The 14,931-nt window shown below is 38.7% G+C and overlaps 1 protein-coding gene across 1 annotated transcript; it reads left to right on the forward strand.

The window, feature by feature from the left end:
- Positions 1-1,264: 1,264 nt before the first annotated feature.
- LOC127661255 (uncharacterized) lies at positions 1,265-9,032 on the forward strand. The gene is made up of 5 exons (XM_052151878.1): positions 1,265-1,390; positions 1,591-1,687; positions 2,332-2,453; positions 8,473-8,729; positions 8,977-9,032. The coding sequence occupies exons 2-4, from the start codon at positions 1,592-1,594 to the stop codon at positions 8,585-8,587; spliced, it is 333 nt and encodes a 110-aa protein (XP_052007838.1). The 5' UTR covers positions 1,265-1,390; position 1,591; the 3' UTR covers positions 8,588-8,729; positions 8,977-9,032.
- The last annotated feature ends 5,899 nt before the right edge of the window (positions 9,033-14,931 follow it).

Raw genomic sequence — 14,931 nt, forward strand, 5'->3', positions numbered from 1 at the left:
ATTTATTAAACTCCAGTTAAACTCAACATTAGTTAAGGTTAACTATTAATAAACTGCACTTCTACAACATTTATTTATATCTGTTAATGTTCATTTCACCATTTACTAGTAGCCTACATTATTGAAATCAAAAGTTGTATTTGTTACTGTGAAGTAACATGAACAAACAATGAACAGCTGTATATTTATTAACATTAACAAAGATTTATAAATACAGTAACAAATGTATTGCTCATTGTTAGTTCATTTTAGTTAGCCTAACATATTAACTAATGTTAACAAATCATACCAAAGTTACATACAAATCATTTACTCCGAACACCTCAAAAAAATTAAAGTGCTTACCACAGTTTTTTTAGTAAGAGTGGTTAGCGAGATTTCACCTTAATAAACTACAGTAGTTTCAGGTTATTTATATGACAATGTGTAGATTTGTGTACAAAATTACCAAAAAAATAATTAATTTTTTTCCAGTGTTATGATTATGTGCAATGAAAGTTCAAGTTATGGGTTTGTGAGTTGAGTAAGTTAGGTTGTGAGTGTGGTGTTGAGTTTTATGACACACTTTTTTTTCTCTCCATTTCAGAATACTGTTTTCACGAGCATTCCTTACTGCATTTTAAAGGTAAAGGTTTAATTAGGGACATGGCCACATACAAAATGCTTTAGATTTGGCTTCTTGATGAGAAACATTTAAAAAAATTATAAGGATCATAGAAGCTAGTAAAATACAAACCGTTTTATGCAACAAATAACTAAGACCACATTCACCCATCAATTCTCCAAAACACTTGTCCTATATAGTAAACCAGGCTGGATGGCCAGACCATCACAGGTTTTAGACCGCATATTTTACACAACTGTGCTTCTTGAAAATGTGGGAGTATTTCAAGAAAAATACATTCATAAGATAAATTCCTTAAATTATATTCTACATATACATCAAAATATATAATTAATATTGAACATGCAAAGAAGTTATGAATATTTGACACGCGTTTAGTAATTTTCATTATGTTGTCATTGTTATTTTTTCAGACTGATTGATCAGAGCACAACCTGCATTTTCTGCTACACTTTTCTCCTTGGTTAGTATTAAAATGGGTTCTTAAGCTGTACTATGACACTTTCATCACATCACCATAATTGTAGTCCCTGTGCCCTAATATGTCTGTTTCTGTTCTGTTTCTTTACAGGTTCCTTGTGCTTTCTACAGGGAGCAGTTAATTTAATTTCTTACCCCCACAAAAAAACAAAAAAACATTGCATTTTTCAAGTTTACACAGCATCTCTTTCATTATTGTTTAACTGTTTTTTTTCTTCTTCCTGAGAGTACTACAGGTTTTGTCTTTTCAGGCTCAACAGCTGTTACATCGGGAGAACTTTCAAAGTAAATGAATTTGACTAACAAATAAGTGTATTTTAATATGTATTACTTTTGAGGATTACAAATAAAGACATGGTTACTTTTGATGTTTTGAGTATTGAAAGTAAAATCTCTACTTTTAGAAGTTACTTAGTTCATTCAAATTAGTGAGTTAGTCAGTTATTTCTCAATAATATATTTTTTTTCCTCTTCATATTTTGAAGGATGCCGCGGAAAGGAAAGAGATCTCAGGCTCAAAAAATTCGTTGGAGAAAGTTGGACCTGGAGGATGAACAGACCACACCCTCCAGGATTAACAAGGTACTATTGACACTATTGGTGTCTTGGATTACAACATGCTCATTTCAAGGCACCTTAATGTTTGGGTAATGTATAATTAATGTATCGTTCGTCTAGGTATTTTCAAAAGACTAACTGAACTAAATTATTTTATTACTATAAAAATATCAGAATGAAGGTGGGGGACACTGAACACTGGCAACACAGACTATCGTAGAAAGTCTAGTGACAGCCCCAAATTAGATAAGACATTTCTAAAAACTTGATAAAATATGACAAAAAAGCACCTGCATTGTGTTGCATTTTGTAATTTTTTTTTAGTTGAATAAAATAATTTTTTTCCAGTCATATAATTTTTTTCATTGAAGATTTAAAATATTGTCTGGTCTTGTTCATGTAAACCCATATGTATCGCCTCGTCTCGTTAGCTAAGTGGTAACACCTCTAATAAAATGTAATTTACAAACAACAACATTTTTGCACTTGTCTTTTGTGCTCACTGGATGTGTACAAATGCCTTTTCTTTAGTTTTTTAATTTATCGTATCTTTAAAACTGTTTTATCAAATATTTCTGTCCCAAACCCGATTAAGTGCAATTTGCAATTTAACACAGATTCTATAACACTAATTTTGACAAAAATTATTATTAAATCATTATTTACAGATTGGACAAGCATGCATCATTCAAGATTCAGCTCCATTTTGTGATCGCCAACAGGCAGAAGATGGTCACGAGGCACCCAGAGTTTTATCTGTGCAGGCTTCTCATTGCCAGAATGATGCAAGGTATAATGTTTTCTCAAGAAATCATCAGTGCACATGTGTAGCTCTTACATTCTTAGCCTATCACAGTGAAGGAATCCAGTTCAAGATGCCTGACCTTGACAGAGCTCTAGAAGAGGGAGACACTTTGTATGTTGGCATTAAAATGCAGCTTCAGACTGAAAAAAGGTTTCGAGACGATCATCTGAGCTTCCGTGAATTGCCACTGAGCATTACAACATTTAGCCACGCATACAACGTGCAGAAGTCAGAAGTGATGATGGGATTCCTGAGAGAGGTAGCGGACACTGAAATGGAAGCTTGGTGGCTACCTCTTTCTGAAAGACTTCAGTGTCTCTCAACAGATGTCAGCCATGCACTACTCATTGTTCCTCCAGAATGTATTGCTGTGTTCAGAGACCGATTTGGAAGATATGGATACTTTGACTCGCACTCAAGAACTTCTGAAGGTTTTCCCCATCCTACTGGTAATGGACGAGCTGTTATGTTAACTTTCACCCACCTGAATGACATGATTGACAGATTACTCATGGTCTTCCAGAATCGTGGTTATAAGACCACGTATGAATTTATGGCTGTATCATTCGAAACAGAGCAACAACCTAACGAACAGTGTGCATCATCAACATATGTACCGGAATCACAAATGACATCAATGCTTCCAGAACCACAAACAACCGTTGGACCCAAAATCCCACATAATATTGTTACTACAGCTGTGACAGGACCACAAACAAGTGTTGGAGCCAATATCCCAATGGACCGGGATGACATGGCTGTGAAAAAAACAAGCAAGGAGCGAAGAAGAAAAGAAAGACGTAAAACAATTGCAATTCAAAAGCAAAGTGGAGGATCCAAGGACACAACTGCAGCTTGTGCAGTCAGAGAACAGAAAAGAAAGGATTATCAAAAAGACCGATATGCCACCTGTTTACAAATTCGAATGAACAAGAGACGGTATGATCAAGATCTTCAGGTCAGAAGAAGAAAGATAGACTACATGGTCAGGAGGTACAAGACCGATGCTGTTTTCCAGAAGAAAATGAAAGACTTCATGGTCAGGAGGTACAAGACCGATGCTGTTTTCCAGAAGAAAAGGAAAGACTACATGGTCAGGAGGTACAAGACCGATGCTGTTTTCCAGAAGAAAATGAAAGACTTCATGGTCAGGAGGTACAAGACCGATGCTGTTTTCCAGAAGAAAAGGAAAGACTACATGGTCAGGAGGTACAAGACCGATGCTGTTTTCCAGAAGAAAATGAAAGACTTCATGGTCAGGAGGTACAAGACCGATGCTGTTTTCCAGAAGAAAAGGAAAGACTACATGGTCAGGAGGTACAAGACCGATGCTGTTTTCCAGAAGAAAAGGAAAGACTACATGGGCAGGAGGTACAAGACCGATGCTGTTTTCCAGAAGAAAAGGAAAGACTACATGGTCAGGAGGTACAAGACCGATGCTGTTTTCCAGAAGAAAATGAAAGAGTATATGGTCACGAGATATGCAAATGACTCAGAGTTTAGAGCCCATCATATACTACATTGTACCCTTCATAAGAAACACAAATGTGTAAATGATGCTGGATTCCACATTCTTCATAAGTTGCGGTGTGCATCAAAGATCAGAAGGAAATATAGACCATACCTCCGTTCCTGCCAGGACACTCCCCATATTGATGCTATACACCAGCTTGTGTCAAACAACTTGATGCATACAGCCATATCTGCATTTAATCTTCAAATTCAGCAAGGACCTACACATGTCTGCACAGTTTGCCACCGAACTTTGTTTCCAAATCAAGTCAAGATATGCAACCGACAGCGATATGACAAAAATGTAAATGTTGCGTCATTTTGCTTAACCGGGAAATACATTCATGCCTGTGACAGCACCTGCACGGATCCTTGTTCAATTCCAGAGAACAGGCTACAGGAATGGATCTGCTACACTTGTGACAGTCATGTTTTGAGAGGACACATGCCTTCCATTGCAGTGGCAAACAATCTTGAACTGGCACATATCCCTGCAGAATTGTGTGAATTAAATGTGCTTGAAAGACAGCTCATTGCTAAATTCTTACCATTTGCAAAAATTGTTGCATTGCCCAAAGGACAACAAAGAGCAGTGCGTGGTGCTGTTGTCTGTGTACCCTCTGAAGTGGAGACTACAGTCAGCTGTCTGCCAAGACCTAGTAGTGAATCCCAGCTACTGCAGGTGAAGCTAAAAAGACACATCAAGTACAAAGGATACCAGCATTTCCATACAGTGAATATGCAAAATGTGCTTGCAGCTTTGTCTAAACTGAAAGAGATGCATTCTGAATACAAAAACATCTCCATAAACGAAAACACAACTTTTGGAAGTCACCTTGATGAAGGCAATGCACAAATAGAAGTGCCACAAGAAGACACAGTTGCTGAGCAGGAAGTGAGTGTAGAAGAAAAGGATGAACTTAGACCTGGTCTCTCTCTAGACACTTGTATGCAGCCATCTGACATCGGACAGGAGATCTTATCGTATGGTGAGGGAATATTCAGCATTGCACCTGCACAAGGAAAAAAGCCTGTTGGGTTTTTCAAAATCCCCAAACTCGAAGCCATGGCATTCCCTGTACAGTTCCCCACTGGACAGAATACAATGGATGAAGCAAGACAAGTTGCATTATCTCCAAGCATGTACTTTAATGCAAGGCTGTTCTGTGTGGATACTCGTTTTGCAAAAGACCAGAGTTACCTTTTCTTTGCACAATTTGTGACGGAAACACACCTTGCCAGAAACAGCATGTCCATCCAGTTGCGAAAAGGAAAGCCTATTACAAGAGATGGACGAAGAATCTCCAACAAGTTACTTCAAGATAAGCGTGAAGTTGAAAGACTGGTTCACAACAGAGATGCTACACGGTTCATGCAACCCCTGAGAGGCAGTCCAGCTTACTGGGAGAAAGTACTGCGAGATCTACAGGCCATGATCAGACAGTTAGGAACACCTACCTTTTTTTGCACATTCAGCGCAGCTGAAATGCGATGGCCTGAAGTAATAATGGCAATCAAAGCTCAACAAGGTGAAGAAGTTGACTTTTCAGAGCTTGATTGGACAACGAAATGTGAAATACTCGAAGCAACCCTGTCACTGTCATGCGCATGTTTGAGAAACGAGTAGATGCACTAATGACTCATCTGCTGTTGTCGCCTGCCCAGCCCATTGGTGAAGTTGAGGATTACTTCTACCGAGTTGAGTATCAAGCCAGAGGGAGTCCACACATTCATTTACTGGCTTGGGTAAAGGATGCACCTGAGTTCGAAAAAGAATCCGACAAGGTTGTGTGTGCCTTTGTTGACCGTTATATAACGTGTCAGTTGCCCAACTCTGAAGCTGATCCTGAGCTTCATAAAATTGTCTCTGAGGTTCAGCTTCACAGCAGAAACCACTCTAAATCGTGCAAGAAGGGAAACGTATTGTGTAGATATGGGTTCCCTAAACTACCTATGTCAGGAACTAGGATTACTCGGCCACGACCACCACGTCCTGATGAAGAGGAAGCTGAAGCCCATAACGAAGCAGACAGAATGAAAGCAATATCGGATGCTCTTCGAAAAGCAATGACCGATGCCAAGATGAAATTAAAACCAGTGTGGGATTTGCTCAATGACCCCAAAGCATCTTTTGACAACTTGTCAGATCTGTTGACAAAGTGTAATTTAACCATGGAGGAGTACAAGGACTGTGCTACAGCATTGTCAAGTTCTAATGTGATTATGCTGAAGCGTCAACCAAACGAGTGTTGGGTCAATGGGTATAATTCTGATTTGCTGAGAGCATGGAATGCAAACATGGATATTCAGTACGTTCTTGATGCTTACAGCTGCATCATGTATATGTTGTCCTACATTTCGAAGCCGGAGCATGAGATGAGTGACTTCCTGCAGAACATAATCAAGGATGTGCGTAAAACGGATGTAAACGAGGAAGAGGAAATGAAGCACATAATGCAGGCCTACTGTAAACACCGGCAAGTAAGTGCTCAGGAGTCCGTGGCACGAACATGCAGCTTGCCTTTGAAGAAGTGTTCACGTAGCGTTGTGTTCATACCGACGGATGACGATGCACTAAAAATGAGCCTGCCCCTTAGTGCCTTACACAACAAAAATCCTGACTCTGAGGATATCTGGATGTCAGGCATAATGGACAAATACAGAGCCAGGCCTGAAACTGTGGAGTTTGAAAAGCTGTGTCTAGCAGACTTCGCCTCAAATTACCGTGTTGTGTATGGCCGTCAGACTAAAGGAAAAAATGTTCACCGACTGCTTAATGACCTGGGATTTATTCAGAAAAGAACTGTCGGAAAGGCTGCAGTCATCAGATATGCTAGATTTTCGGAGGAGAAACAACCAGAAAAGTTTTACGGAAGATTGCTGAAACTTTACGTGCCACATCGTGTTAACGCACAGCTGAAACCTCAAAGATACCCTACATATGAGGAGTTTTACAAGAATGCATTTGTGGAACTTCCTACACTCCCTGGTTTTCTGCTTCCTGTTTGTGCAATTGTGAAAGCACACCAGCAGAAGTTTGAAAAACACAACAAACAAGTGGACGAAGCATTTGAACAGTTGCAACGGCAAGGACTAATTGAGGACGCATGGACAACTTTTGCACCTGAAGTTGAAGCGGACCGTTTAGAGTATTGCCGAACAAGGAGTCGACACAGAGGAAGAGAATGAAGACCATGTTCCCGAATTCCAGATCGTTGTTGGAGACGGAGTCATACCAAGAATGGAGGCACCGCAAATTAGTTTAGACTTTGCGAGGAAGATGTTTCGCAGCCTAAATGAGACACAGGCATCTGTATTTTACACTGTCCGCCAGTGGTGCCTGAGATGTGTTTGGGGTCAGAATCCTGAACAGTTCTTTTACTTTCTGTCAGGTGGAGCTGGCTGTGGAAAATCACATGTCATTAAATGCGTATACACAGAGACAACCAAGATTTTACGTCAACTTCCTAGACTCCAGGAGGACGGAGATCTCTCTATGCCTACTGTGCTCTTGACTGCATTTACAGGGACTGCAGCATTTAACATCTCTGGCAAAACACTTCACTCCATTTTAAAATTCCCAAGGAACTTGAAACCACCTTATCGTGGACTTGGAAATGCCCTGGATGAAGAGAGGAGTATTATCTAATGTGCAGATTCTTATCATTGACGAAGTGTCCATAGTTTCTAAGCATCTGTTTGCTTATGTAAACTGGAGATTTCAACAGATTAAAGGCAGCAAGAAACCTTTTGGTGGCGTCTCTGTTCTTGGTGTAGGAGACTTTTACCAACTGCCAACTCTTGGTAAAGCCAAACCACTCTGTGTATATGAAGATGACGTGTTGGACTTCTGGAAGGACAATTTTCAAATGATAACCCTGACAGAGATCATGCGTCAGAAAGAAGACCTTACTTTTGCTGAACTTTTGAACAGGCTGCGAGTAAAGCAAAAGTCTGAAGCTCTTAGTGAATTTGATAGAGCTTTGCTTCTCCAAGCTGTGGTGGACCCTAAAGACTGCCCACGTCATGCACTCCACATATTTGCTACCAACAAGGAAGTGAACAAGCACAATGCTGAAACTGTCCGTGCCCTACACACTGACATCATAACCACTGATGCCGAAGATTACAGGAAAGACCCTAGAATGGGAGAGATGAAGAGGCAGAAGAAACCTGTCAATGGTAAAAAAGATGACCTACTTGACACCATTCAACTCGCTGTCGGAGCGTGTGTTATGGTGACTCGGAATCTGGATGTTGAGGATGGAATCGTAAATGGCAGTTTTGGACAGATTGGCAACATTGTCAACCGCACAACAGATGGAATAGCCACAGTAAAGATGCTTGGACTTCAGCTGGACAATGCAAGTGCAGGACTGAAACATCTAAGTGTTAAAAGATTTTGCTTCAGTCAGTGTACTACTGCTCATCATAACCACAGTTCAAGGAAAATTTTATATTTTAATCTAATTTTCATTTTGATGTTTTTCAGGAACCAGCCAATTGAACTCAGAATCGCTGAGAAGATCAAGTGGGCTACAACAATACAGATGACAAGCTGGATACCAGCTTACGTGCTCATCTCTTTCCTTAAGTTTTATTTCTGAGTTTACTTTCTTTTTTTAGTTTATTAGTACTGGTGTATGTAGTGATCCCATTATTCATTTATTAGTTTCATACCCAGAGGATGGGACCAAATGTCTATGACAATGCTGAAGAATAAAGTAGCAGAGGAAGAATCGCACTGAGGTAAAGTTTGTCAGTACTACTGGTAAGGTCTAGTGTTTCAGTGCATTTTATTATACAATGGTGTCAGGGCAATTTGATGTGAAAACTTACATTTTAAAGTGTATGATGAAGTGAGAGAGCAAAAATTGTCTCTTGCAAGACATACATCTGACCTGAAACTTTATGCTCCATAAGTCTTGGAGAATCAGAAACAAATTCAAATAAATTCATTAATATTATCATATCTGTTGTACCTCCTCTACCTCAGGATATCCAGCCAGTATGCAGTGTCAGATCCAGTGGCAAGATGGCGGGAGATGCTTCATTACACCACATTGCATCTCATCATAGAATGCATTATTAATTAATTTGAATATATATATATATATATATATATATATATATATATATATATATGGTTTTACTATCATATTAAATAATACTTACAATTTCTAGATATACTAATATATCATATATTAGCTTAAATAAGAAAGTTATTATAATGTGTACGCCGTGCCAGAGGAGGACGGGCTCCCCCTGCTGAGTCTGGTTCCTCTCAAGGTTTTTTTTATCTCCCTTAAGGAGTTTTTTCCTTGCCACTGTTGCCATTGGCTTGCTCACTGGGGGTGTTGTGCCAGGTCTTGTCCCTCCCGGGTCCCTACCAACCAGGGTTTCCAAAACAACGGTTTGCGAATTGACGAACATTTTATTATTATTTAAATCATCAAAATGTAAAGTAAATTAAATTAATTTGAAATCAAAATTAAATCATGTTATAGCTTAGTCATTTAAAATAAAGCAGTGAGCCCTGTGAAGACATTATATATAGTGATTTCAGAACAGCTAAGGGGCGTTGTTAAAATGTTATGAAATCAGTGTAAATCATGACTTCACTGGGGTTATGGGCTTATTTCATACATACGCGGCAATACACCAAATCATCGACAGTAAAACAGTATTTTAAAATGTACTTTTGTGAGTAGAAACTTTTACAAGTATTCTGCAAGTAATTCTAAAATTAAAGCTTGAGGGTTAGAAATAATAAAAGTGAAAAATGTAAAACAAGCAATTTAAAAGCGAAGAATTTACAACAAATGTTAGTATATTGTGTAAAATAAGTAATCAGATAAGCTATGTTATCAAATATTAATTGTATTATTAATTGACATAGGGATGCATTTCTGTTTTAATTTGTATAATCTTAAAGGTAATGCTGTAAAAATAAGTTTAATATGAAGTACAGGTGAAACGCGAAAAATTAGAATATCGTGCAAAAGTTCATTAATTTCAGTAATTCAACTTAAAAGGTGAAACTAATATATTATATAGACTCATTACAAGCAAAGTAAGATATTTCAAGCCTTTATTTGATATAATTTTGATGATTATGGCTTACAGCTTATGAAAACCCCAAATTCAGAATCTCAGAAAATTAGAATATTACATGAAATCAATAAAAAAAAAGGATTTTAAATACAGAAATGTTGGCCCTCTGAAAAGTATAATCATGCATATGTACTCAGTACTTGGTTTGGGCCCCTTTTGCATTAATTACTGCCTCAATGCGGCGTGGCATGGATGCCATCAGCCTGTGGCACTGCTGAGGTGTTATGGAAGACCAAGATGCTTCAATAGCGGCCTTCAGCTCATCTGCATTGTTTGGTCTCATGTCTCTCATCTTTCTCTTGGCAATGCCCCATAGATTCTCTATGGGGTTCAGGTCAGGCAAGTTTGCTGGCCAATCAAGCACAGTAATACCATGGTCATTGAACCAGGTTTTGGTACTTTTGCAGTGTGGGCAGGTGCCAAGTCCTGCTGGAAAATGAAGTCAGCATCTCCATAAAGCTTGTCTGCTGAAGGAAGCATGAAGTGCTCTAAAATGTCCGGTAGAGCGGCTGCGTTGACTCTGGACTTAATAAAGCACAGTGGACCAACACCAGCCGATGACATGGCTCCCCAAACCAACACAGACTGTGGAAACTTCACACTGGACTTCAAGCATCTTGGATTGTGTGCCTCTCCATTCTTCCTCCAGACTCTGGGACCTTGGTTTCCAAATGAGATGCAAAATTTGCTCTCATCAGAAAAGAGGACTTTGGACCACTGAGCAACAGACCAGTTCTTTTTCTTTAGCCCAGGTAAGACGTTTGACATTTGAAGCCCATGTCCAGGACCCGTCTGTGTGTGGTGGCTCTTGATGCAGTAACTCCAGCCTCAGTCCACTCCTTGTGAAGCTCCCCCACACATTTGAATGGCCTTTTCCTGACAATCCTCTCCAGGCTACGGTCATCCCTGCTGCTTGTGCACCTTTTTCTTCCACACTTTTCCCTTCCACTTAACTTTCTATTAATGTGCTTTGATACAGCACTTTGAGAACATCCAACTTCTTTTGCAATTACCTTTTGAGGCTTTCCCTCCTTGTGGAGGGTGTCAATGATGGTTTTCTGCACAACTGTCAGGTCAGCAGTCTTCCCCATGATTGTGAATTCAAATGAACCAGACTGAGAGACCATTTAAAGGCTCAGTAACCCTTTGCAGGCATTTAGCTGATTAGAGTGTGACACTTTGAGCCTACAATACTGAACCTTTTCACAATATTCTAATTTTCTGAGATTCTGAATTTGGGGTTTTCATAAGCTGTAAGCCATAATCATCAAAATTATATCAAATAAAGGCTTGAAATATCTTACTTTGCTTGTAATGAGTCCATATAATATATTAGTTTCACCTTTTAAGTTGAATTACTGAAATTAATGAACTTTTGCACGATATTCAAATTTTTCGAGTTTCACCTGTATATCTAATAACTAGTACAACCCAATTTGATCTAATCCATTTGCTAGGTGGGATTTGGCACAACAGGCGTTTTTCTAAATCTTTTAAATAAACATTTTGTGTGAATTGGCACGTACAGCATTTTTGTCTTTATTGAATTTTACACATTAAGAATATTTTCTTGTGAACTTCAGAGAAGACCCAGGTAAGACGGTCATTTAAAAGCTTACATTTAAATTAGCTTTGTATACTTAAAAATCAAGACCACAACATTTACATTATATCAACAAAGTTTGATGTTTTTAAAAGAATGACAACATGCATATATATATTCAGATACGCCTGTTCCTGTTTATGTGTCTTCACTGAACAGCATGCATATGTTTTATAATCCAGAAGTGTGCATAATTGGAGGAATAGCGATACATCTAGACAGAATCATTATTTCTATTCGTATTCCAATAAATTATGTGACCTGATGAGCATTAGTGGCTTCCAGCGATCGCTGTTATGACCAGGTGGTGTTTTATGGTATTGTCATAATTTTCTTAATTCTAAACTTTAAATTACTCATTATTTTATTTCGACTGCAAACTTAAATAAAATTGAAAAACAATGAAAATGAAATATAATTTAACACACTTAAATTATATCAACCAAAAAAAGAAATACCAATGTGCAGCGCGATCAATGGGGGTGTGCTTGTATAAAGTAACTGCGCTTGGGTCCTTCACAGAAACGAATCAGTGACATTTAAAACAATACAAATACACTGCTGCTCAGTATTATGTTATAGCTTGGGATGCATTATATTTTTAATGCGCTCCCAGCAGGATACACAAGATGAAGGGACTCAGACGATTGTCATGGTAACCATATCAACCTCTTGCGCATCCGTGCTGAAATCACAAAACAAAATGCAAACAAACCTGTCCCTACTTGATATACAACCGCTGATGAGCATATTCGGTTTTGACGAGTAAAAAAAAGATAGGCTATACGATTAGAACCCAGAACCTCTGACACGCTTGGTAAAAAGTTTTACAACTATGATGTGCACATGCAAAGTTTGCGAATCTATGATGAGGGAGATACAATCAGTCTAAACCATTTTACCATGTAAACACTGCAATGTAAACATTGTCACAATTCATAAACATTAGTTCGTAAGCAATTGCTTGGCTTAAATGTGCGATATGATTCATTGATTGCGAACTGCTCTGCCCTACAAAGGCAAAAGACCTTATAGTGTGGAACTGAGAAAAATGACTTAAAAGATTTGTAGTTGTCTAGCCAAATTAATTATAGGTAGGACACTGGAAATCTGGAAAAAGATGTTTTAGTAATGAAAATTATGTACATAAAAATAAATCTTGAGCTGAAACTTGACTTTTGACCACTATTTTGAAGCTGTACTCTAGCTAAAGGCAGTAACTTCCACATGATCAATATTTGGTTGCTAATCACCATTTACAAAATCACAAGTAACACCTGTATAGTGATCATGGCATTTATTTTGTATAATTTACAATTCCTTATAGCCATCTATTTGTTATCCTGTGCTTACGTTCTGACATTACATTAGTCATGACAAAATACCTTCATAGCGGTAAAGTACACATGGGCGGGGCCTGTAGAATGATCAATCAAACGTGCCGCACTCATATAAATACTGGTGGTACATCACAGTTCCCTCACTCTTCTTTTGAGATGGCACCACGCGTATGGATCGTCGGCAGTTCACTCATCCGCAGGCTGCATGCTCACATCTGTGAGCAGGGCCTGGACGAAAACCTTGATCTTGGCTGTGAGATCACCTGGGACGGCAGAGGAGGTAGACTCTGGGAGCAGCTGCTTCCAGCTCTGCGTTCTCTCAGGACCAGAGCTCCAGCTCCTGACATTGTGATCATCCACCTGGGCGGGAACAGTTTGTGTCGGGAGGGCCGCGATCGCGTGGATTTCCTTCGGGAAATAAAGCGTGACCTGGCCAATTCCTTCAGAATGTTCCCAAGCACCAGGTTTGTGTTTTCACATATTCTGCCCCGTCAGAGTTGGAGAGGTCAGACTGGCAGGACTGGCTATGGCGTTGAACGGAGCCGGCGGTGGATCAACTGGAAGGTGACAGGCTTCTTGGCAGGCAGACAGATGCGCTGCATTCGCCACAGAAATATCTGCATCTCCCATCTATGCAGAGATGGAGTCCACCTGAGCCCAGAGGGAAACCAGCTTCTGCTGAGCAACATCAGAGAAGCTCTGCAGGTGGAACTCCGAAATTGAAGCCACCAAATGTCCTTTTAAAGGCAACGTACGGCTCTTTTAAGAGCCACCCACTCACTCATATAAACAGCATTTTCAGAAGTGTGTGAAATTCTTTGTTCTTCACATTACTTGAGGTAATTTATCGGATACTTGTAATAAAATAAAATTTTCGATGGCACACACATCTAAAAGCGCGGTCACTGAAAATTAGATTTTTACACCATTTCAAGCGGGAAAGTACTCACTCAAAACCTGCGTACAAAACAAAAAAGTGCTTTTAATGTGATTTTAAACTATTCAAGACTCGTGCACTGTTTTCTGCGCTGCACACACATACAAAACGTGCATATAGAAAAAAGTGATTTTAATCTGTTTTAAACCATTCGAGCGGGAGAGGACTCGCGTACTGGTTTCAGTTCTGCGGGCATTTTGGATCCGAGCAGCTCTTAAAGTGACAGACATATTGTTTCCTACAAATAATTTGATTTGCAAAAATATCACAGACAATGATAGGAAATGGTGTTATGCTTGATATACAACCACTGATAAACATTCAGTTTTGATGTGAAAAAAAAAAAATTATACGATTGCGGATTAGAACCCAGAACCTTTGACATGCTTGGCAAAAAATATACAACTGGACCATTAGAGAACACAAATAGAAGGTTGCGTATTTATAGATTTATTCACGTCAAAATTCTCTGCACTCATAAAGTAGGCTAAACTAGTTCATCTCATTAAAACAATGATAGGAAATCTTGTTATGACTTTATAATAAATAAAAATGGAAATTAGTTTAAATATATCAATATATAATGTTCACTCAGGACACCATAGCAACTGTTTAGAGCCACCTAGAAACCATATTGCAACCTATAGAAGCCATATTTCAGCCCCACAATATCATATAGACTAGTGTTGTCACGATACTAGAATTTCTAACTTCGATACGATACCTTGAAAAATATCGATATTCGATACCATTTTCGATACAGAGAAAAAAAATTGACACAATATAAATGGGGTATTTTTTTTTTTTTATTTAAAGCTAAAAATAACAATTCTAGAACATGACAAATGAGGTATGTTATAACAAAAATGTCCTGAGGTAGTGCACTTGTTCAAAGGCATCTCAGATTGCCATACATTCAAAAAACAATAAAGTGCAAGTAAAAAAAAGTGCAATCTT

This window comes from Xyrauchen texanus, chromosome 21 (genome assembly GCF_025860055.1).
Source record: "Xyrauchen texanus isolate HMW12.3.18 chromosome 21, RBS_HiC_50CHRs, whole genome shotgun sequence".
NCBI lineage: Eukaryota > Metazoa > Chordata > Actinopteri > Cypriniformes > Catostomidae > Xyrauchen > Xyrauchen texanus.

What these genes read in the sequence shown, in the direction of transcription:
- LOC127661255 (XM_052151878.1), top strand. Translation starts at nt 1,592, where the DNA reads ATGCCGCGGAAAGGAAAGAGATCTCAGGCTCAAAAAATTCGTTGGAGA. An exon ending in CACCCTCCAGGATTAACAAG is followed by an intron (nt 1,688 to 2,331) that starts GTACTATTGACA and finishes CATTATTTACAG; the next exon opens with ATTGGACAAGCATGCATCAT. An exon ending in CATTGCCAGAATGATGCAAG is followed by an intron (nt 2,454 to 8,472) that starts GTATAATGTTTT and finishes GATGTTTTTCAG; the next exon opens with GAACCAGCCAATTGAACTCA.